General features: G+C 43.1%; 3 protein-coding genes across 6 annotated transcripts; 1 reads left to right on the top strand and 2 right to left on the bottom strand.

Moving 5' to 3' along the window:
- Positions 1–339: 339 nt before the first annotated feature.
- On the bottom strand, positions 340–11,714 carry shisa7a (shisa family member 7a). 4 transcript variants are annotated; one of them, XM_088307708.1, is made up of 7 exons: positions 11,397–11,714; positions 11,049–11,263; positions 6,450–8,308; positions 3,988–4,142; positions 3,458–3,523; positions 2,218–2,403; positions 340–2,077 (listed from the first exon to the last, which is right to left on the bottom strand). In XM_088307708.1, exons 3-7 carry the CDS (start codon positions 7,139–7,141, stop codon positions 1,059–1,061), a joined length of 2,118 nt encoding a protein of 705 aa, XP_088163834.1. In that variant the 5' UTR covers positions 7,142–8,308; positions 11,049–11,263; positions 11,397–11,714; the 3' UTR covers positions 340–1,058. The 4 variants fall into 4 exon arrangements, with proteins under 4 accessions (XP_088163834.1, XP_088163836.1, XP_088163837.1 ...); XM_088307710.1 differs by lacking the exons at positions 11,049–11,263; positions 11,397–11,714 and adding an exon at positions 8,823–10,197; XM_088307711.1 differs by lacking the exons at positions 11,049–11,263; positions 11,397–11,714 and adding an exon at positions 9,148–10,197.
- A 2,689-nt stretch (positions 11,715–14,403) lies between these two features.
- ube2s (ubiquitin-conjugating enzyme E2S) lies at positions 14,404–17,400 on the bottom strand. The gene is made up of 4 exons (XM_088307113.1): positions 17,190–17,400; positions 16,274–16,421; positions 15,052–15,242; positions 14,404–14,960 (listed from the first exon to the last, which is right to left on the bottom strand). Exons 1-4 carry the CDS (start codon positions 17,190–17,192, stop codon positions 14,595–14,597), a joined length of 708 nt encoding a protein of 235 aa, XP_088163239.1. The 5' UTR covers positions 17,193–17,400; the 3' UTR covers positions 14,404–14,594.
- Positions 17,401–18,784: 1,384 nt separating this feature from the next.
- Positions 18,785–23,249, top strand: josd2 (Josephin domain containing 2). Its single transcript, XM_088307765.1, has 4 exons — positions 18,785–19,638; positions 20,675–20,800; positions 21,184–21,381; positions 21,759–23,249. The coding sequence occupies exons 1-4, from the start codon at positions 19,517–19,519 to the stop codon at positions 21,886–21,888; spliced, it is 576 nt and encodes a 191-aa protein (XP_088163891.1). The 5' UTR covers positions 18,785–19,516; the 3' UTR covers positions 21,889–23,249.
- The last annotated feature ends 36 nt before the right edge of the window (positions 23,250–23,285 follow it).

Below are 23,285 nucleotides of genomic sequence, written 5' to 3'. Positions count from 1 at the left end.
AGTCAGAGGAAAGTCACTTTCGCTGACGGGAAGCAGCACGAGTCGAGGGCAGAGCGGTGTCCTTCTGCTCACCCACGAGAATCGTCTCGGTAATAAATCAGTGTAGGCGAGGGCTGGCCAAGCAGGTAGTCGGCTGCGATCGTTAATAAATTCTCTCTCACATGGGCTTCTAAACTTTAGCAGTCCTTTGACCGATGTGTGTGTGTGTACATATATATATATATATATATATATATATATATATATATATATATATATGTATATATATATATGTATATATATATTTTTAATATATATATATTTATATATATTTTAATATATCTTTTTTTAATATATATATATATATATATATGAAATCTAATATGGCTCCTGAGTGTTTTTTTTTTCAAACCGTCCTCTGTACTGCGTTCTTCCACCCTATCACTCTGTGCAATTAATGGCACTGCTGTGTATATGGCAAAGATGGCAAATTCACTTACTTTGTACAAAATATGGCTGATGTATGTTATCACACGACTGGAGCGCTCCTAACGTTTTAAAAAAAATGGTGGTATCGAAGCTGCTTCGCTATAAGACTAATTCGAATAATTTAAGTACGCTTCTCTCAAAACGGTAGGGATATTTTGCCTTTCAGGTGAAAATTTCAGGATGAAGCTAAAATGCACTGGAACATTTCCAGGTCAAATTTATCTGATTTTCTCTCATCGTTTAATTCATTCACTACCAGCCAAGTAAAAAAAATATATCTTTGACGTCTTTAGCCGTCAATGGCAGGAAATGAGTTAAAAGGCAGCAAAAATATTTTTTGCAAACAGGGGAGAGCTGAATGTCAAAATTCACCCCAGAAGCTTGATCCACGAATGGGCCAATATGTTTCCTTTCGAATTAGAAATCACATTTTCCTGAAATTTCACCGAATATCCCTAACTTTTTGTGAGTAAGTATGGAAAACCGTCACAATATTCTATTTCTGGCAGCTGTGAATCTATAGGTTACCATAAATGCAAACGGGCGCTCTGGTACCGAGGGGTGAGCTCGACATTAGGCACAACACCCCCTCACACCGTTACCTCATTTTTGCTCCCTGTCCTGATCCCCTGACTGCCGCCGCCCCCACCGCCACCGGCGCCGCTCCCCCCAGACCCGCCGCCGCCGCCGCCCGGGATGAAATGCAGCTGCTCGATGGTGTTCTGCCGTTTGCTCGCGAAAGCCATCCTGCGGGCGTTGTGCCCCCCCAACGTTCCCGTTCCCATGACAACGCCCGCCCCGGGCATCTCCCCCGCCCAGCCCATGCCGCCGCTGATGTGGCCTGTCATGCCCGGGTTTCGCTCCTGCTCTCTGCCGGATGTCGGGTGAGAGTTCATCTTGATCATGTGGTGCCGGTCCAGAGAGGGGGTGGCGCACACGTTCTGCTGGGACTGGGCCTTCTGCTGGCGAGGCAGGGTGGGGACGCCCCCTCCCGGATGGGCGTATGGATCCATTACCCCCATGCCACCCATTCGCTCCTCTAAGTGGTCCGGGGACATGAGCAGCCGGTCCTGTCTCTCCTGTCTCTCTTGCCTCTCTTGCCTTTCTTGCCTGTCTTGCCTGTCTTGCCTCTCTTGCCTCTCTTGCCTCTCTTGCCTCTCTTGCCTCTCTTGCCTGTCTTGGGTCTTGCGGGTGAGGGTCTGCGTGTTGGAGTTCTTACCAGAGGCAGCCATGGCTTTGTAGTACTGGTGCTGCTGGTTCTTGGAAAGACGGGACAAGGTGCCCGTGTTGCCGGGGACGTCACCCATGTTGAGCAGCTGGTCGGTGGACTTGACCTTCCTGGGTTTGGAGAGGGTGTCGTAGTTCGGGTTGTACTGGGGCTCCGGGGGGTCCAGAGGGTAAGGGTTGGGCGTGGGTGAGGCAGGCATGCCGGACGGCGGCGGCGGAATCCAGGGTCGGGCCGCGTGCCTGGGGAGCGTTCCTCTCCCACTGAGGGTGTAGTCCCCACCCCAGTGGAGGTGGTGCTGGGAGGACTGAAGTGCCGGCTGAGCGGTGTGCGGGCGCCGCTTGGTGGTGCAGTAACCAGACGAGTATTCATCGAGACCTTTTTCTGAAAGCCAAATGAGATTTGTCAGAGTTGTTTATCAGCACGCGGCGACAAAGCTCTCACGGGTCGAGAGTGTCGCCGCCGAGCGAGGGCGGTCGGCGGGACGTTTGTCCTCACCTCCGGGGAAAAATGAGTGCACTTACCGAGCCGTTTGAGCGAGGAGTATCGGTTGAGCTCGGGCTTGGTGGCGCTCTCGTAGGAGGGGGGCAACTGAGCCAGGTTGTGCAAGGAGTGGTGGAAGGCGGGCTGGGATTTGGTGTTGTTGTGCTTACTGGATAGCAAGGTGCCCCCCGCTGCCAGCTGAGCGTTGTTCATCCGTGGGGTGCGTTCTGTGAGAAGCGGGGGGTCGGGGGTGTTAAATGAGATTTGCTCCTCTGAGTATACCAAGGGGCGTCTATCGGCCAACTTTCACTCCAGAAATATGATTATCTGCGCTGCATGGTTGCAGTGAACAATCATATTGAAGCAGGACGTGTCCTGCCTCGAAGTTGAGCGGGAATCATAATTACGCCACAATTCCTCTCTTAGATCATCAGTACAGCACTAATATTAGTCCTTCTACGCCAGGGCTGGGCAAACTTTTTGATTTGCGGGCCACAATGGGTTCTAAAATTTGACAGAGGGGCCGGACCAGGAGCAGATCGATGGAGTGTTTTGGTCACCTCACCTCATTGGACAAAAAAATACATTTAATTTGAAATGAAAGTGAACAAAACCATTACAACAATATATATGTCTTTGAAAAAACTGTTTTTAGAAAATAAAACATTAACAAGATTTATTCATTTAATTTTTTTCAAGTTCGGCGGGCCGGATTAAAACGTTTAACGGGCCGCATGTGGCCCCCGGGCCGTCGTTTGCCCACGCCTGTTCGACGCAGCGGTTAAAGCAGGGGTCACCAACGTGGCGCCAGTGGGCACCCAATGATCACATGAATATCTCGCGCGCCTATTCTAAAAGTAGCGCAACAGTGATGGGACATTGTGATTTTCTAGGAATGGTGTAGAAGGAATCATTTGAAAATGGCGAACTCTGGTAGAGATTTATTTTTAAAAAAATGCAGTCTTGCATATTGATCTGTTTCGGGATTGTTTTGCCAAATCATTACCATGATCCGAGTCATCACATGTGAATATCATTCATTATAATAATAACATTATTATTAAATTTGAGGAAATTTGTTACTTCAGAATTATGTATCAACCCGGTCGCCTTTCACTTTAATGAGGTATCTAGAGACTCAAGTTTCCAAAATGTTGGTGACCTCCAGGAAAAAAGATGTAAACTGTATATTGTCAGTCTACATGTTGCTGCACCGTTTGTTTTCAGCGCGGTCATGGACTCAATGAATCTTGTATCTCAAGGCACCTTTTCAATACTTACCAATTGTCGCAGTGTGTTTGGGGCTGGAGCCTGACGTGTGGATATAATTGTGCTGCAGGTTGCCCACTGTAATTAAAAAAAAAAATGGTTCATAATCAGCTCACAGCACTTTTGAAATTTTATCCAACGAAGAGATCTTTTTTTTTCAAGCACACTCGACACCCTCTCGAGTTTTTTTTTTCCCCGAGTGACTGGATCATGAATAGCTAATTAAAATCTTAATTAATCACTGTTACAAACCTCTGCTCGGTGGGGAAAAAAACATGTTTGGTTGATAACAATGCTGCAATTAGGTTTAAATGATAATATTAAAAAAATAAATAAACTGATGTCCTTCTGCACACAGACAATCCTACAATTTAGTACTCATGCAAAAGAGGTCATTAAAACAACAAAGCTAGTGTTAGCCTACGCTTTTTTTTTTTTTTTTTTACACACAGGAGTTGTTAAAAAAGCAGATATTCACACATTCCATCGGCAACACAGACGATAAAGTTTGTGCGATAAAAAAAAAATCCCTGCACCCTCACATCTGTTGTCCTTGCTCGGCAGTCCCGGCGCGTAGAGGTTTTTCGGAGCTCTCCCCAGCGTCCCTTGGCCGTCCCCCACGGTCAGAGCCACGCTGTTGTTTCTCTCGTCCTGCTGCACCGGACTGGACTGGTGCCGCAGCATGTCCACCAGGGCTCTGCATCGATTGAAAGGTGGGGGAGAAGAACGGTTTGGGTGAGCGACGCGGCTTTGTAATATGATTTTTTTTTTTTTTTCCCAGAGGCAAAAGCAAATTTAGCACCTGGCGGGAGTTTTAACAGTCAACATAGGCTGCTTTACAAGAGTATTAAAAGATTATTTTTAGGTGATGCTCCTTGCTATAAAAAGTTGGCCTAGATGATATTCAGGATCCCACTTTGGGATTTATCACTTGAAATGTTATGAAATCAACCCCAGTCTGCTCTTGGAGTCAAACTTTGCGGCGTGAAATATACAGGAGGAGTAGGTGTACAACTGTTCCATATTTTCATATTTTTAGCAAACTAAAACCCCCAAATGGAATTTTGCTTGGGGCCCGATGGAGGCGCGGGCCAGTTTTGGGTTCTTTTTGTGGATTATGGGATGTCTGATAAAAGTATTGTGAGGACAGAAGGCTTCGGAGCATTTCAAAAAGGATTGCCGGTAAAATATTGTTTGTGTTATTTTTATTATTAGCGCAAAACCGAAGCAATGGAATTTTGTTGAGTAGGCAACTTTGGTTTTTGTTTAAATGGCAATACTAAATGTATGAATTTAAAATTTTGAGGTTTATGGACTAAAGTGGTGCATGGAAATTTTCAGGAACAAATTGTTATTAATGAATCATAAACAAATTTAAATGTTGATAATCATTTAGTTTGCTTGGTAACACTGCCAATAAATCAACCGAAACAGCAAAAGTGCCACGAAAAGAAACTCAAAAATATTGCTACAGAATATACTTTAAATGCGTGTTTGCGTTTATTTATTCATAAAAAAAAAAAAAACATTTTTAAAGTGTGTATTTACGATCATTATTATCTAATGTGTCCAGTTAAGTCTCAATAATTCCCATGGAAGGTGAAATGAATAGAATATTTTCAATAAGAATAAGAATCATTTTTCTCCCAGGCAAGTTTACAGAAATTTCTAAAATTAAAAAAAATAATCATAAAAAATTAGGATTAAAAACTGCTGATTTAGCATGCAAAGAGTAGAAGTCAAAAGTCTCAATAGCGATGTTCGACACTTAAAAGTAACAAAGTAATTTGTGTTGGAGAGAAAAAGAATGAAAGAGGAGAGACAGACCGGAATAGAAAGATAAAGAGTCAAAGATAAGGATAGTGATAAAGCGATATGTGAAGAGTGAGAGTGTAAACGAGAAAATGAATTTTAGACAATAGGAATCTATGCGAAGAAAGTGACAGAGTCAAAGGGAGAGATAGCGAGCGCAATAGATATAGCTATTGATAAAAAGATTAGGAGAGCGACAGAAAGAGAGAGTGAGCAGTTTGAGATAGAGAGAGCAACGGAGCGACACATTAGATGAGATGTAGCAATCGATAGAGATGGAAAGAGAAGGATTGAGAGAGCGATAGAGAGATAGCGAGCGAAGGGGAAATAATGTATGATATAGAAGGAGAGATGATTTCACAAGAGAGAATGGCAACAAAGGCGAGAAAGAGACTGAGAGAGATCGAGTAGACCAAGGGTGGGCAAACTTTTTGATTGGCGGCCCACAATGGGTTCTAAAATTTGACAGAGGAGGCCGGACCAGGAGCAGATGGATGGAGTGTTTTGGTAAGATCACCTCATCGGAGAATAAAAATACATTTAATTTGAAATGAAAGTGAACAAAAGCATGACAACAAAATATATCTTTGAAAAGCCACAGTTTTTAGAAAATGAAACATTCATTTTTCAAATTCGGCAGGCCGGATTAAAACGTTTAACGGGCCGCATGTGGCCCCCGGGCCGTAGTTTGCCCACGCCTGGTGTAGATAGATAGATAGATACTTAGCAAGTAAGCTATAAACCCCAAAAATATTTTTTTTAATAAATTACCATATTTTCCGGACTATAAGCGGCACCAGGCTATAAACCGCAGTTGTCTATGTCGAAAAAATGAGTTGTTGACTGCATGTACAGAACGATTTTGTACTGTGAATGCACATAAAGGTACAAAAACAGATTGTTAAAACAGTGCCTATTAACACGGCAACAACTTTGCTCATTAAAACAGAACAGACGCAAGAGAAAAAAAAAAACGAGATTTATTTAGCGTATTTTCTGAATTATAGAGCGCCCCTAGTGGTGAAAGAAAAATCCACAGAAAAGCTGAACCGTTGTATTAGCCGCATGGTTCAAAATCGAGGGAAAAGGGAGCGGCTTATAGTCCGGAAAATAGGGAGGAAAGTGAGCCAGCTAGAAAGCTAACAAGCTGACAATACTTTGTCGTTTTTCAAAAAGCTGCAGAACTGCTCACCTTGGCATATTGAGGTCCCTCTGGATGGCTTCGTGCTGGACCTTGTTGAAGACCACCTTGATGCCCACGGCCACGGCCACCATGAAGACCACCACACCGCCGATCACGAAGCCCGTGTTGTGGCTCTGCTGCTTGAGGGGATCAAAGTCCGGGTCGGGTCCCAGCTCCTCTTGGATGACCAAAGCGTTGGACTCGGTCTTGGCCCAAGCGGGCGAGTCGTAGTTCTTGCAGCTGTCCTGGTCCAGCTGCCGGTTTCGGTCCGGGCAGCAGAAGCGGTAGTGGCACGTCCCGCAGCAGTAGATGAACTTGTCCTTGGTGCAGTTGAAGGAGTTGTCAAAGTGTCCCATCACGTCGTAGTAACCCTGACACACGTCCATCCACACGTCAATGAGGCGCGGGGCCACCTGGGCGGCGCCCAGGGGCGGGGCCAGAGCCTCGGATGATGTCACGTTCTTGGGGAACATCACTTGGGCCATCGGTTTAGGGGGCGCCTCCAGCACGCCCTCTTGGGGGCTTTCTGGAACTTTGCCGGGGAATTTGGGCCGGCTGCGGAGGGCGGCCGGCTTTATGTTGGACGCGCCAGGCTGGGTCGAGGACGGGGCGGAGGACGGGTCGACGTCCTCCCCGGTGGTATGCGGGGCGGCAAGAAGGAAGAGCAGCGCGAGGATGCGGAGATTGGCTGTGGGCGTCATTTTTACATGACTATGGGACGGCGCTTTTGTTGTGCAGATTTTAGCTCACCAGCTGATTCCAAAGGCGTAGTTGTGAATATTCACAAAGCAACAGCAGCTTCATTCAGAAAAGCTGGCGAGATCAAATTTGGCAGATTGATGGTCAGAGGTGACCACTCTTAACTGCTTTTATTCTAGATGGTTTCTAATGGCTTTGGAACGGGAGTGCGTGAATTTTCAAGCAGTTTTCAGACTCAGCTTATATAAGAGCTGGATTTAAATAATGAGGCACCTTTACATTCCTGTACTGATGGCGGCACTTGAAAAGCAATTTTTTTCTCTCGTATGTATTCAAATGTAAACGTTATCATCTGCTTTGTTCCGTAAGTACGGTGTGGCACATTCAAAAGTAGGCACTCGTTAGATATCTCATCAGCACATTGTAAACACGGAGCGTCACTCACTCAGTGACTTAAGGGGAGCCCGCAGGAGACTCCCCCCAGTCGTACCAACTCTTCCTCGGGCATATCTAGAGATAAGATGCTTTGCTTTTATCTCCTGCTTTTTTTTTTATTCCGGGATTGGATTGGCGTGTATCCGCGCTGGCCTGGCAAACGTAGCTGTGATGGGGTGCTGGTGGGTGATAATGAGGGAGCTTTTAAGTGTGAGGAGAAGGAAGAGGAGGAGGAGGAGGCTACTGCTGGAAATTAGGAGTAAGCACAAACCGAGGAAATGGCTCCCCGCCTGCGAGAAACATTGCAAGCGACGATTTCTGCCGTTCTTCTGCGTTCGGCTCTGAAATTGCCAGCCCCATTTAAACTGGGGTGACTAATTAAGCGTGTGATGAATGACGTCTCTTCTCAAAAAAAAAAAAAAAATTAAAATTATCCCTGACTTGTCACTGGGAAGTAGGGAGGGGGGGTTCAAAGAATATCACTTTTGTGGAGAAATATGTAAATCCGTCAAAGTTATTGTGCCGGCAAATAATAAGACGGTGGCAGATCCGTCTCCCACTGGAGAAAAATATAATTACATGTAATTTTGAAAAATATGTGGCAGAGAACGGAGGCACATATGGATGGGAGAGGCGGCGGGGAGGGTGTGCTCCGGCAAGCTTTTGAGGGGGTGTTTGGTAAAGGGGGGTCAGGGCCAAAAAAGGACTGAGAGACCTCTCTTGAAGGGGGTCCGCTGGAATACAAAAAAAGAGATGAAGTGGTTAATGGCAAGGTAAATGGAGGAAAATGGAGCCAGGAAGAGGGATTGAAAGGAGCACAAAGGGAGGCGAGGAGGAAGAGCCAGAGGTATAGGAACAGAGACGACCATGAGTGGGAGGGCGGCGTGTGGGTGGGTGGCTACACAATCAAGTACCAGTACATTTCTCCCAGCACTTAGCGCCACAGCACATGCAAGAGCCGCAACATTAGGACACACATATAGATGGCCAAATAATGGCCATTGTGTTTGGGCAACAAAGTGAAATTTCATTTTTGAACGCCTTTACGGTCTTTCCTTCCCCCTACGATAGGGAGAGATTAATCTAAAAATTATTCACACACACACACACATATATATATATATATATATATAAATATATATATATATATATATATATATATATATATATAAATAATTTACATATATTTTTCAGATCTTCAAATACATCCACAATTCTCATCATTTCAAATGTTGAGTGGTCATTTACCATGAGTTATCCAATCTGCTGGATCGGATCAGCAGATATTGAGCATTTTAATGCAAAATCTGTGATCGGTAGCAATGTTATAATTTGAGGATCGATGACATCATTGATTGAATCCGCCAAAAGAGACATTTCAGAAACTACAATCAATTTTTACGCGGTAAGCGTGATCAGCTCCAAAATTCTAATCGAGTGAATAAATACGAAATAATATCAATAAATAATCTCTTCTGCTTGTGATTTGTTAAATGTGCGTTTGTGGCTAAGGCGGTATTTTTTTTTAAAGAAAAACGTCCCGCAGTTTCAAATTTTATGAACACACACGCACGCGTTTTAGGAATCCTCGTGACGAAAAGCTCATCTGACCTCCGTCCACTAGGAGGCAGTGATGTTGTCTCAATTGAATAGGAGCGAGTCAACTCAAGTTTTACGTCGAAAAAATGGTAATTGAAAACGGAAAACGTGCAATGAAAACCAGCTTTGTTTAAAGAATATCTTCTATTACGTGTTTGTTTAACACCACTTGTGAAACAAAACATACGACCGTAATTCGTTTCCCTCTTTGCGTTGACTGGAGAGACCTGTTAGAAGTATGGTGTGATTACTTGTGCGGTAGACCCTGTGCGGTTGCGACGTTTTTGACAACGGCGTAGAAGAAGAAAAGTAGTCGTCGCAGAAGAAGAACGTCTGCAAGCTTCAAGGCATAGTGAGCTCGAGAGAAACAAATTAATTATGGTCTTATTTTGTTTCCCGACTTGTGATAAATAGAGAGATAATAGAAGATAAAATGTAGACTAATTTTCCGTTTTTCTATATCAAATTTTAAAACGGGTGAAGGCTCGTTCCCGCTCAATATAGACTGCAACACTGCCTTCTAGCGGACGGAGAAGGGATGGCTTTTTAACTCGTGAATGTATAGCCCTGGAAGTGATTAGTATCTTGAAACTGCGTGACGTTTGTCTCAAATAAAAATGAGTGTCCCCGCTGTTCCACAAACGTATGCATGAATCAATTTATAAGCAGAATTGTATATTGACAGTCATTACAAATGCACATACAACATTTAAAAAAACACGTGTACCTCGCGGATACATTTGCGTGAATAATTTTGAGACAAATAACCCCTCATATCCTTCCTCTTTCTTTCTGCCTTTCTCTCGCTTTCTCTCAGATTCCGTGCGTGGGTTGAGGCAGCTAACTCTCTCAGAATAGCACTGCAGCGCTGTCTGTATGATGGGGAAGCGAATACACTCGGAACCAATGGGCAAAAAAACCGCATTTTGAATTATTTTCTAATAAGAACATTCAACTTCAAATGAACACTTGTCGCAATTGAAGCCTCGTCTGAATTTTTAACTGGACCACATTTTGTTCCCAAAAGCATCACTTTGGCCAGCGGCCTCCAGCAAAAGCACACTGTGCCACTGAGGCATTGCAGCAAGGGGGCGGGAGGAGGAGGAGGAGGGGGGGGGGTGAATGGCACACATTGACAAGTGTGAACATGCATAGTTACGAGCAGCCACTGGGAGGAGAACGTAACAAGATTAAAAAAAAACATTCATAAAGGAATAAAAATGCACAAAAAGCCAATGCGTGATTGGACCACACCCACCGAGCGATACTTTGGCGCGGGTGCGTTGCAACAGGTGCTTGTCGGGAAACGACAAAATAAATTTGAAACATCCAGGGGATTTTAAAAACATGAGTGCGTGACATAGGCTACTTAATTAAAAAACAAAGCACCATGGTGCGTGTTTTTTTTTCTTTTCTTTTTTTTTTTGCTGCTGCGCAACGATGACTGACGTGCACATCGATTCCACCCCCCCCCCCGTACCGATACATGAATTAGTTGGAACTTGTAACGGGGAAATGAACATGACTTGCATGTAGCTGTGGGGCTGCTTGCTTGCTTGCTGCTGCTGTGAGTGCGTGGGTGTATCCTCACCGGTGTGTGTCTGCTTCTGCGCGATTGCTTTTAATATCATTATTCTCATTATGCGCGTGCACTTGCGCTTGTTTGGTTCGGTTATGTAAAAAAAAGAAAAGAAAAGAAAGTATATAAACATACTTGGTCGTGAAAATGGAAGCATGCACGTGTTTGCAAAACGAGAAAAAAAATCTTAAAGTGATGCAGCAGATACATAACAATGACAAACTCGCAAGAACATGCGCTTCGATAATAAATACGCCAATTTCAAAAAATCCAAAAAGTGCAGTGTCGTGTCTTACCTGTGCGCCGATGTGTGAGGTTTGACGCCGGAGTCTGCGCACTCAACCTCCGCGTCTCTCACTCAGACAGGCAGCCTGTTGTTATCAGACCTGCAGATGATCCGGATCCTGGAATCCCGGATCCTGGATCAGGAGCTAGACCACCTATTTTTTTTTTCTACCTCGTGTTGCTTAATTAGAACGAACAAGTGTCGCGGGTCTCCATCGTCCTCGCTCTTGATAAATCCACGCACACGCACGACATATAGGGAAGAGGAGGGGAGGGGGGGGGGTAACGTTGGGGTGGGTGGCTTAGTGGGGGGAGGGTGGGTCAGCACAACCAGACGAGATGTTCTGAGATGTTCTCACACATGTCAGCTGGAACATTCCGATTCAGAAGAAAACCACAGCGGGCTTAACGACGCAACTTTTGTAGAATAGAACAGCATGCCTGATCCTCGCCGAGATGCTGCTTGCTTGTGATTGGACGCTCACTGGCTGCTGCTGCTGCTGCTGCTGATGATGATGATGATGAGACTCAACTCAACTCTCCTCCGAGCTGATTAGGCGCCTTCTCGTCCCCTTCTGTTTTAATCACTGAAAAGTACGAGCCCAACCCAGAAGCAGAAGCGGCAAAGAAGTTTAATTGAAGCGGCAGCCGGCAGAAGCGTGATCAGCCTCCGGTGAATGTGCGAGAGGAGGGGGGAAAAAAGAGAAAGAGAGGAAGAAGATGAGGAGGGGAGGGAGGGGAAAGGAGACAGAAACATGGTTGCCAAGGCAACAGTGTCATTATGTTGGTGGCAATTATGAAAGCGATGAAACCAGGGGAGGGAGGGGAGGGGGAGAAGATTGGCGCAAAAAAAAAAAAAAAAGCGTGAATATACGAGTCACTGGCATGGATGAATTATCAGAAGACTTTGTGCTGGACAAATGTGTGTGTGGTGGTGGTGGTTGGAGAGGGGGGGGGTGTCGCATATGGTCTCTGTAATGGTGCATGAATGAAAGTGCTTTTGTGTGCTCCATCAATGCATTTGTGGTTGCAACTTGCAGGAATGCAAGCACGAGCGCGACATTAATATTGGCAAGCGTGTGCAATGTGGCGCGCTCGCAGTTCTGAGGTTCAAGGTCTCAATTCTGGGTTGAGCCTCCGCCTTCCTTTATTTGAAACTCGGGCATTGGAGCAGAGTGCAAAGGTTTCGCCAGAAGAAAAAGGAAACTGGGGGGGGGGGGGGTTGCTGGGATGCGTGTGTGTGTGTGTGTGTGTGGGGGGGGTGTTGAGTATAATTACCTGTATGTCAGGCTGCTATTTCCACACAGGTGGGTGGGAGCCCGGTGCAGGCCGTCATTAGATGCGCTCCATTGACGCTCTACAGGGTGTGCTTTTCCACTCGCTGCTCTGCATGCAATTAGTGGCTCTCTCATAATGCTTATTCCATCACCGCCGAACAGGAGACCACTATAAACAAATTGAACGGTGACGGATTTTCGGTGTACGCTCACTCGGTTACAACACTTGCGTTCGCTCCGTCGGGCGTTAGGTGTTCACAAAGGACCGGAACTGGAATATTGTATTGATTGGAACTGTCAAACACAGGTGACCAATACAAAACAAGCATCGGTATGATATAGCCAAGTTCTATAAATGTACCAAATAAATCCAGCAAAACAGGCGCGTTGACTTTTAAATTTGAAATCAGAACTCATAGTGGAAGCAAATTATTTACGACTGATAACCTACAAAAGAATTGGGCACCAGCCATCATTCAAAGCGGCTCTGATTTACCCCAAACAAAGTTCAGCTGAATCGAACTCACGACCTCTGCATTGTGAGGCCATCGTGTTCACCAGTCGAGCTGAGATATATTTAAGAGTTAATCAGAATTACTTCAAATTTTGTCAAGTGTGCTTTCACCTGTTGAACGTGAGATGGAATGCGATTGTTCTTTCTGGACACTGCCAAATCCACAGCAATAAGAGGGTGTGCACACTTATGCAACCACATGATCTCAGTTTGTTTCATCTCTCAAAATGATTCCACGCCCCCTCCAATTAAGTTGTCACATTGATGAAAATGTTTTCAAATTATTTGCCCTGGTCTCATTTATTTAAAAAAAAAATGGCAGGTTTTGAACAGGGGTGTGTAGACTTTTTAATATATCCAGTGTACAACTCTTGTTCAATTTGTTAAGAAGGGATTTGGTCGAGGGGATTTTAATATCAATAATGGCCGAAGAGAAAGTGTAATTTTGAACGATGAATAGAACAAATCCATTTAGCAAGAAACATGAAGGAGCCACACTGTTTTCTTTAGAACTGAGAAAAAGAGAGAGAGAGAGAGAGAGAGCGAGAGAGGAGAAATAAAAGATGTGATGGGCCGGGCCTCGAGTTCGACACCTGTGATTTAGTCTTCATTGAAACCTACGCAAGCAGCCTTATTACAAAACCATCACAAGGAGAACAAAAAAGGCTCCAAAAAGGCCAGAGGTGAGATTCAAGCCTGAAAACTGTGAAGCAAACGCGCAAACGACTTACCTGCCGTGCTGCAGCAGCAGCAGCTCCACTCCCTGACAAGACAAAGAAAAAACAAACACACGGGACACAAAACAAAACAGGAAGCTCCACTGTGTTATTCATTAAAATGTCACACTGACCGGAAAAAAGTCTCACCCCTGCCGTTTGCACTAAGTCGTTTTTTCCCAAAGAACCTTTTGCGTCCAATTTCTAGCAGAGCTTTCATGTTTCTTCAAGAAATGAAGGCTCCGCACTCTCTCAGAGCAGATAGTACGCCAGCCTGCAGGTGAGGAAACCATTTTGGCCATAAAATGTCTAATTAGTTCGTTGTGTGATCCAAAATGGTGATACTGGACAAGCAGAGGTTATTTATACTGCTTAGAATGTAAAAAGTCGACTAAACACTACTGTGTGTTCTTATTGAAATCTTTAAATGTTAGTAATCATTAATTTAGTACACAACTGGGATTTTGAAAAAAATAATTGTGACGCCCCCAAATTTAAATTTAATATACATTTTTTTAAGGTATTTTTTTTTAAATGGGAAGTTAAAGTTAATTTGTAGACTTGAAATCATTTCCAATCCCAGAATCCAACTTATCACGTGTTAACATTTGCAAGCCTGTTGAAAGATTGATTTAAGGCCTCGTTTTTAGATTCAATGCCGTTTAATCTAAGGATGTGCGGGAACCCTGAATTGTCAACTTGTTAAGACAAAGCGTGTCTTAGTTCATGGACCTAGAGCTCAATAGCAACAAAATTGAATAAAGGCGCAAACGGCTTTCCGTATTAGCGCACTTATTAAGATTCTTACCAAGTGTCTATTCCTGTGTGTCGTAAAAGCGGAGAAAGCCATTATCCGTCATTATTTTCATTCTGAATTTAATTCGGACAAGTCAAACGCTACGGTACAAAGTGGACAGTCTGGATGGTGGTCAAAAAGGAAAAAAAAAAAAAAACTTAAAAAGGAACAACTTGGATATCTGTATTTACACTCTTCCACACACTCGCACGCACGCACGCACGCAAGCAAACAAACAACCTGAAAATGTTGCATTAAAGTCGCCTCAATGCGCGCTTTTTATCTGCTTTCTTTTTCACGGCTATGCTATTAATGGCGCTACTGCTACTACTGCTGGCGGTCGTGCTGGGTCCGTTGGCGCCGTTCCCAAGAGCGGCGGGCACGGTTGCCGCGCTGGCACCCGCCCGCTTGCCGAGGTCCCCCGCGTGCTTCTTGGGCTGCGGCCCGTCGTTGGGGTCCTGCGAGGCCCCCGAGGAGCCGCCGGGACCCGTCATGGCGTGGATCTCCGTGAGGAGGCGGGCGCGGGCCTCGTATTCCGTGTAGTCCTCCAGGAGCAGGCGGCCCGCCTCCTCGTTGAGAGCTGACTCAGGGTTGGGGTGGATGAGGAGACACTTGATTGTCTGCGAGAGGCGAAGAGAGGGGACATTTTGGGGGCGATTAGAAAGCATGCGAGGGGAGAAGCTGAAGAAAAGATGGGGCGGTCAAACTTACGAGCAAGACATGTCTGAGGCCGAGTTCTGCCTTCCAGTCCCTCTTGAGGACGTTGACACAGATCTCACCTTTGTGGCCCACGTTGGGGTGGAAAATCTTGGTCAGGAAATACCCCTTGGGTGGAACGGCAGGGAAATCCTTGCCTAGGACAAGGCGCATTCGGAACACGCCGCCGGCAAACGGGGTTCCCTCTGTCGACGTGTAAACAATTCATTACATGAAACCGACTGCTGCCAGTGGGACTCAATAAGCGGAGTCAGAAAACGGCAAGACAAGACAAACTTAAGACCTTCCTAAGGCCTTTTTTAGCCAGTGATACGTGATATGGGCACAAGCATATATTTTTTACATGACATTTTGTTTTCCAGAGTCTTCTGGTGGGCCGACCTTGGTCTCAAGGGAACAGTATAATACATCCAACCGTTTCTGAGCCTCACATGGGTTGGACTCGCTGTCATACGGATGTAAATGCAGCTGGTCAGAGCTAAGCTCAGTAAGCTATTTATATTATTTCTACATATTTAAATTAAACATTGTCGGCCCTTCAAAAAAATCTCTGAAAGTTTTTATTTTGCTCCTAAACAGGAAGAGCACAGCGTGAAAGAGCGCCTCTAAACTCAGAAAGCAAAAAATATGAGAACTGTTTGAATAAATCTATCTATTACCTGACAAAGAAAACACTGCTCAAGAATTTGTGATGACAAAAAAAAATAAAATAAGTTTCACTTAGTTAGCACCTCGCGACCTCACTATTATGTCGTAAAGTGAGACGCCTACTTGGTTCAGTCACAAAGGTTTGTTCAATATCTGCTAAGTTCCATGTGCTTACAGTCTAATATGGTGCTATTGTTTTTTTCCACATCTTAGTACGATTGCAGTCAAAAAAAGTTGGGATCCTAACCCTTAACATGCTAAATAGGATGTCAGCTGGGGAAAAAAATGCAGTCTCACAATAATTTACAAACTACAATCGAGAACATCCTAAAATACACTTGTCTTGTCGGGGATGTAATAAATATTTAATAACTCGTTAATGAAGGGCTATCTCAGTGGTGACCTGTTTTGAGTTTTAGTTTCTTCACTGACAGATGAAATTATACCATGAGAGAGAAATAGAGGGAAGACGTAATGTATATCAAATTAATAGCAATATCAAATTAACATTCGTTACCGTTGTACTGTAGTTGAGCCTTCACTGCTATTAATATAAAAGGCCTCTTACCGGGGCCCTCGATGGCCGTGTGCAGTTCCGTTATGTCCTCATCACTGGGGTAGATCTTGATACCCTCTGGTGGGTCCGCGGCTAAGGCTGAAACTTCTTTGTAGACCAAGCGAAGAACATGAGGGGGCAAATTCTCCACATTGGAGTTCTGTTGGGAGACAGAGAGGTTAATCAGACTTGCAAAAGATTTAAGAGGACAGCATTGCCTCGCTATATAGTGTGTTTTTTAAGACACGGTAGTAAGCAAAAGTATTCACTTCAATGCCCATGAATGTGTGTATGGTATTTTCTATACATTTTACGGTGGTCATTTCTGTGTTTGTTAACGTAGTTTTACAATTTAAATATGTTTTAATACATTTAAATGCGTCTGCAGAAGGGTAAAATTAGATTTTTCAAAAATGTTATGAGCTCTCTTTCGTCGCGGATTTTTTGTACATATTTTGTCACTGCATATTTAGATAAAAATACGGTATACATTGTCAATTACAATCCATTTAACACACTTTCTCTGAAACCAAATTGCCACATACCGATTACACACAGACGTTGTAAACTAGGCTAAAAATCACCATCAGACACAAAGCTGCTGTCATTGTTTTAGACGAAAGAAAAGCCAGGGAAAACGTTTAAATGAGCCTCAGATTGAGGTTAAAACTGACGTCAGGTTAGCTACGATGGAGCAAAAATAAATAAATAACTCGCGTGTAACACTTGATGTAAGATATTTCTTCGCGCCGAAACAGGCACCTAACTAAAAAAATAACACGTCAGAATATTTAAACGACATCACTATTTTTGTTAATATGGCCGAATCGGAGTAAGGAAGCTCGACGAGTGGCGACAGCTCAACACCGAAACAAGCTAATGGCTAACTGAAGCTAGTCGTACAATCGACTGTTGACGTCCACCTTACCATTTTCAAGATGAGTTCTTTCAAGACAGCGAGTTTTAGATTACACGATGAGGCCTTTCCTTTTATGTGCGACGAAAAGATAAATATTTGGGAAATAACTTATTGGCTTCTCACTAACTGCTGCTCTTTTCTTATTTTTTCGTTGACACAGGAACAAAAATACGTTGCTCGGTTAACCTGGCACCACGGCCCAATGGGATTGAGGCTGTGGTGTGCGTTGTTTGAATTAAACCAATCGCTAGATAGCTGTCTAGACGTCATCAACTGGAGCCCAACCATCCGATAGGAGGGAGTGAATTGTTAATTATCGATTCACGATCTGATGGATATTGTTGTGAGAGTTGCTCTTCTTTTGGAAATCACCGCTCAACATCTCATTTGTATCTCCTCATACTTATTCTCAGACATTTTGCAAAGATTTCTGTAAATTTGTAAATGTTTCTTGATAAAGAATTTTTGCATTCATAAATGCAAGTATGGCAATCAGAAACCCACCCTTTCACACATTCCACACTATTTCATATTTTAAACTTTTAAATAACTCTCATAACAACGGTTCTGAACGCTAAAGATGCTCGTAAAACCTATTTCATTTGTGAAACTCCTGGCATCATTGTTGTTTTTCTTATGTTGTCCACAAAAATACAGTTACTTCATATTTCAAATATGTTATCTAAATGAACATATACTATTGTTCTGTACATCCATTTCTTCCACTTTTTATCGCTAAATTCTGTTCATTTCTTTTTTCCGTTTAGACATTATTACATGTCACGGCGGCCCAATGTGATCGAGGCAGTGGTGTTTTTTTTTTTTTAATTCAACCAATCACGTTGAAGCTGTACAAGACGTCATCAAACAGAGCCCAACCATCCGCTACGGCGGACAGATGGGTTGACTTTCAATAAACGATCGAATGCCAACACAAAAAAGAATGCCAACGCAATCTGCGATGCACCTACATTATAATTAAAAAAATGTATGCACACGCACAAGCTACGATGTGCCCTCACGTCTAAATAATTCACTTTGAATATTAAGTTGTATTAAATGACTACGCTAAAGAACCTAGAGTTGGAATTAGGACGACAACCAACTTTACTCATAATACAAAAGGTAGAGACTCGCATTTTAAATAAAATGATGTCTATCCTTGTAATCATTAACTGATTCAACGTTTAGAGCAAACTAATGGTGTTTTTCTTTTTTTGTAATCTAATAAAAACTAAACAGGTAGGTGATGCCTCTCCACAATCTGATGCACGCATTCGTAAAACCCGAATAAAATCGATACATACAATTACCAGTTACCTGTTTAAAAATGTAGTTAGTCCAAGTGCCATAATATTAAAGTAATATAACAAATACGTTTAATTTCATTTGGATCACTCCAAACACCCGATATGTCTTTCTTTTAAATTATCCCATTTTAAACATTGTATTTTCTACATTTCGACGGATTCACATTCCAGTCCAATAAGTGTCAGTACTGCCCGTTAAATCTGGTTGCAAACCGCTATTCAATTTGAACAAGAAATAGAATATATACAAAAATAGGCACTAGAGGGCAGTCTTACACAGCGGCAAAAAAATCTCATGGCGGCACTTCTCGGCAAAATGTATGGGAATAAATATTTAAAAAAACTATTTACTTCTGTTTTTTAAGACCGCAAGGGACCACGGAACCATGAGTAACGAGCCTGAAATGACGAGATAGTACAAAGTACGTATATCTTTTTTTCAAACCGAGTAAAATTCGCCAGAAAAGCAAATACTCAAGTATTAAAAATTGGACTTCAACTCCGCTATTTTCCAACACTGGTAAATTAACACGTGTGTAAGTAAGTATGAATGAATTGACCTGCACGGTAAAGTACAATACGATAGATGGGAAATGCAAAACGAAATTACAAACTGTGTGTGTGTGTGTGTGTGTGTGGTCGGGGGGGTTATTATTTTGAATGAGATGAAACACTAACAACAACAAAAAAAAAACAACAACAACGCGCGAGCAGGGCACTTCCGGGTTCTGGATGGAGCTGTCAAGCGCGTAATACCGCCTTCTTGTTTTTGCCTGTGAATCGCTTCGTCAACAACTCATATCATTCGCTCTCAACAACACGACACCCTCGTTGGAGAAAAACAAGTTAAAACCTTCCACGCATTTTTTTTAATTAGTTGTTAGCTTAGCGGGCGTCGTAGTAGCCATGTTAGCTAGCTCCCTCGCTAGCTAGTTCGGTGCTTGCCCATGTTGTTGACGTCAACTAGGTTGACTTTTGTTTGGCTGGATTCCCCTGAGAGTTGTTGTTGTTATTTCTGCGACTATTATGAGCGAAGGGGACGTGTTCCACGAGAAGCAGCGCCTGGAGCTGTGCGCCATCCACGCGCTCAACAACGTGCTGCAGGAGCGGGTGTTTACCAAGGAGACAGCAGACGAGATATGCAAACGGTACGACGTGAAGTTACTTTTTTATTTTTCTTTCATGATGCCCGTTCTCGCCTGATTGCAATCCAGTGATAAAAAAGCATCTTAAGTGGAGACAAACAAAGCTACAAATGAACAATGACTCGTGTGTTGATCAGGGGCGTTTCTAATCTTACGAGAGGCTACCGCACCCCCAAATTTCATTTGCGTTTGGTACCTCGGCCAATTATCTTGCACAGTGGTAACTTGACTTAATTAATTTGTTCAAAGGACAACTTTGTAACTCTGTATAGTCTTACTGTATATATTAAATGAAATAAAGTAAATTACCGTTATTTATTTTTTTAGGCGGGTGGTGGGGGGTTGATATTAAGTGGGATCATTCAAGAGCAAAATAAATTGTGTATATTTTTGTTTGACAAGGTGTAAGTTTTGAAAATTGCAGTTGTAGTATTGCCTGAATGAGGTTTTATTTTTTTCCAAAAATGTTTGTATTTGAGATTTTGTTTCATATTTCTGAGATTAAAGTTGCAACATTTTAGAAAAAAAGTGGTATTTTTTTAATATTTAGTTGCATTATCATTTTTATGAAGTGATTTTTTTCCCTATGGGATGGGGAGTAAATTATTTTATCCATAAGTCACTGCAGCTAGTTCAATGTTGAATTAACCAGTATAAATCTAAAAAAGTGTTCACATTTTTTCCTCATTGACGCACAGATGAGACTCATGCGGAAATGGCACAAAAGTCATGTGTTGGCAAATAATCAAGCTTCCATTGGGGAGGGTTGGAGAGGGGGGACAGTAGTCACTTTATGGACGTCGGCATGCAGCCAAAGTGACCCTGAGACGTGTTATTGTCCATCTGCCTTGTTTACCATCCTGACCGTAGAATGCCTGCGGTTGCTTCACAAAATGCATCCCATCGCAATGAATCAGCTGTTTGCGACGGTGGCCGCATCCTGCAGGGAATCTTCGTGGCTGGAAATTCACATTCCGCATGACTGAATCAGAACTTACTCAATGTGTTAAGTGTGCATTCTTTCCCTATTTTCTTGTAGGCTGGCTCCACAGTGTGTGGTCAACCCACATCGCTCCGTGTTCGGCACGGGCAACTATGACGTCAACGTCATCATGGCGGCGCTGCAGAGCAGGGAGCTGGCAGCAGTGTGGTGGGACAAGCGCAGGTGGCTTAGAAGAATAAGAATGAGAAAAAGTGTTCACATTTTTCGCTCATGTCACACGCGGGCGGAATCCTCGCATTTCCAAAATCATGATTCAAAACTATGAAATGGATCAAATTTAGATGGAGAACGTTTCCGTCCGACAAATAAAAGAGTTGACTCTTTTTTATTTCCCCACCGGAAAAAGTTTGAATTTACCTTTTTTTGCTGTTGCTAATCAGGAGTAGAACACAGACATTTTTAAAGAAATTTAGCCTCTCAGCCCAAAGTCTGGAGAAAAATAGCTTTTTGCCTAAACAAACATATCGAACTAAACACTGACTGTGATGCTGATATTTTTTGTCTTTCGATTGCAAAGTAATGAGAAATGTTTCTGTTCCTTCCAGGACGGTGCAGAGCCTGTGCATCTCCAAGGTTCAGGGCTTCATCTTGAACGTCCCTTCGTGCGTCTCCCTCGGCATCCTGTCGCTGCCGCTGCTGCGGCGGCGACACTGGCTCGCCGTCCGCCAAGTCAACGGGCAGTACTACAACCTGGATTCCAAGCTGAAGAGTCCCGTGTGCATCGGAGGGGAAGCGGAGCTACGGTAAGATAGAAGAACTTTTGTCAAATCTATACATCTTACATTGTCAACTCACTTTACAAGTTTAAGTTACAACTTTGGTTAATTTATTGAAAAAATGCTTTTGCTTTGTAATGGTTTCAAAATTACTGATGAAAATTCACAGAAAAAAAATCCCTCAAATTTACTGGAAAATATTCCACCTATTTGCAACCCCAAATCTCATTGCTTCAAGAAATAGTCCCATTGCTAATAGAGTTTAAATGACTTCAACCAGCATGAATGATTCTGAAGGGCCTGGGCAGTTTAGATTGACACGGTAACATCTAGATGCAGCAATCTCATTGGATGAAAAAAATGTAACATCCACTAACGTGTACTCCGTGCTCTCTCCCTCCCAGAACGTTTCTCAGCGAGCAGCTCTCTCAAGACGTGGCGGAGATGCTCCTGGTGGTGCCGCGGGAGGTGGAGGAGGACGGCTCCTGGCTAAACCCCGACTCCGCCGGTGAGGGGGCGAACAGTACGGCGTGAGAACAAAACAAAGGACCTTTTTTTTTTTTACCCATTTTTTTTTTTTTTCTAAACACTTCATGGCAGGAAAGTCTTCAGGGAACAAACATTTAACGACCACACGCGCCAAAGAGAAGCTCATTTGGATAGCATTTGAACATTTATGCCTTTGTGCTTAATATCCAGTTTAAGGTTCATATATTAGTGTACTGTGTGTCCTTTCTAGTAAGAAAAACTGGCGCACTAGTATAATAACTGTCTTACTCACATTTCTGCACACTAGTAGGACAACTAAATTGACTTCTGGATGCTACTAGTACTAATATAGACATTGTAAAATTCCACTTATCTTACGCTTCACTATTAGTTCTAGTAGTGCACACATGGCAAATAGTGCACAGTTTTGCCTCACTAGTAACACATTTGTCCTACTAGTATGCCCACAATTTATCTATCTTAAGGCCCATGTACTAGTTTGTGCATACTAGTAGAACATCTACATGTTACTAGACAAAGCTGTTCACTAGTTGACACGTGTGCTACTAGTACTACTACTGAAGTGCAGATGTTTGCTAGTAAAAAGTTTTATAGTCACTAGTAGTACTAGTAGCTAGTGAAGTGCAGATGTTTGCTAGTAAAAAGTTTTATAGTCACTAGTAGCACACCATTGTCAACTAGTGCACAGTTGTGCCTCATTATTAACATGTAGTTATCCTACTAGTGTGCCAAAGAGTGTACTAGTACCTGGACCTGAAGCTGGTTATTAAGGATGTATTCTAAATGCTCAAAGGGCTTTGGAATAAACTTGTGCACTTGTGACGTGAAGATCCAATGATTGTAACTTTTTCTCTGCAGCTAAGCTAACGTGGGAAGCCATTTTGGACATATTGGACTGAGCGCTTAAACGGTTTAGTGGTACTAAGTGCCGGCTTGATGTCATCCTATTAATAATAACAAATTGGAACGCTGACTCCAAAACACTGAAACTGTTTTGTCTTTGGTTTGCGTGAGGCGAATCTGTGCTCAACTTGATATCTGCACGCCACTGGTACTACTAGTGAAGTTGTATTAGGGAGCACAGTTGTCAAATGGTAGACAGTTTTACCTCAGTAGTTGTGCAACTTGTTTGCAGAGTCTCCTACTAGTGAGGAAAAAGGGCGAACATTACTAGTAACGTTAAAGTAAAACCAGTAACGTTAAAAAAAAAAATAAATGAATTGACTAAGTCAAATGCTCATTACTAGCGTCTCCTATTGATCTATGCATATTCATTAAGAGTTGTGTGTCTGTCTGTGGTGCACACTTGTGACTTATTGACTGATGACCTAAGTTTTTAACCTTGAAATGTATTTATAATAAACTTTGCTGGTTGTATTAACCTCCCGGCCTTGTTTGGTTTTCACTTCCTTTCGTTCAGA

This window comes from Idiotropiscis lumnitzeri, chromosome 10, assembly GCF_059441095.1.
Source record: "Idiotropiscis lumnitzeri isolate Australia: NSW breed Sydney's pygmy pipehorse chromosome 10, RoL_Ilum_1.0, whole genome shotgun sequence".
Lineage (NCBI taxonomy): Eukaryota > Metazoa > Chordata > Actinopteri > Syngnathiformes > Syngnathidae > Idiotropiscis > Idiotropiscis lumnitzeri.
The sequence above is the reverse complement of the archived record's forward strand: the minus strand, read 5'-3'. Positions and strand labels throughout refer to the sequence as shown.

What these genes read in the sequence shown, in the direction of transcription:
- shisa7a (XM_088307708.1), bottom strand. Translation starts at nt 7,141, where the DNA reads ATGACGCCCACAGCCAATCTCCGCATCCTCGCGCTGCTCTTCCTTCTT. An exon ending in CAAACACACTGCGACAATTG is followed by an intron (nt 2,404 to 3,457) that starts GTAAGTATTGAA and finishes CGCTTCTCACAG; the next exon opens with AACGCACCCCACGGATGAAC. An exon ending in CTCCTCGCTCAAACGGCTCG is followed by an intron (nt 2,078 to 2,217) that starts GTAAGTGCACTC and finishes TTTGGCTTTCAG; the next exon opens with AAAAAGGTCTCGATGAATAC.
- josd2 (XM_088307765.1), top strand. Translation starts at nt 19,517, where the DNA reads ATGAGCGAAGGGGACGTGTTCCACGAGAAGCAGCGCCTGGAGCTGTGC. An exon ending in GCAGACGAGATATGCAAACG is followed by an intron (nt 19,639 to 20,674) that starts GTACGACGTGAA and finishes ATTTTCTTGTAG; the next exon opens with GCTGGCTCCACAGTGTGTGG. An exon ending in GGAGGGGAAGCGGAGCTACG is followed by an intron (nt 21,382 to 21,758) that starts GTAAGATAGAAG and finishes TCTCCCTCCCAG; the next exon opens with AACGTTTCTCAGCGAGCAGC.
- ube2s (XM_088307113.1), bottom strand. An exon ending in CACGGCCATCGAGGGCCCCG is followed by an intron (nt 15,243 to 16,273) that starts GTAAGAGGCCTT and finishes ACACGTCGACAG; the next exon opens with AGGGAACCCCGTTTGCCGGC. An exon ending in GCCTCAGACATGTCTTGCTC is followed by an intron (nt 14,961 to 15,051) that starts GTAAGTTTGACC and finishes CGCCTCTCGCAG; the next exon opens with ACAATCAAGTGTCTCCTCAT.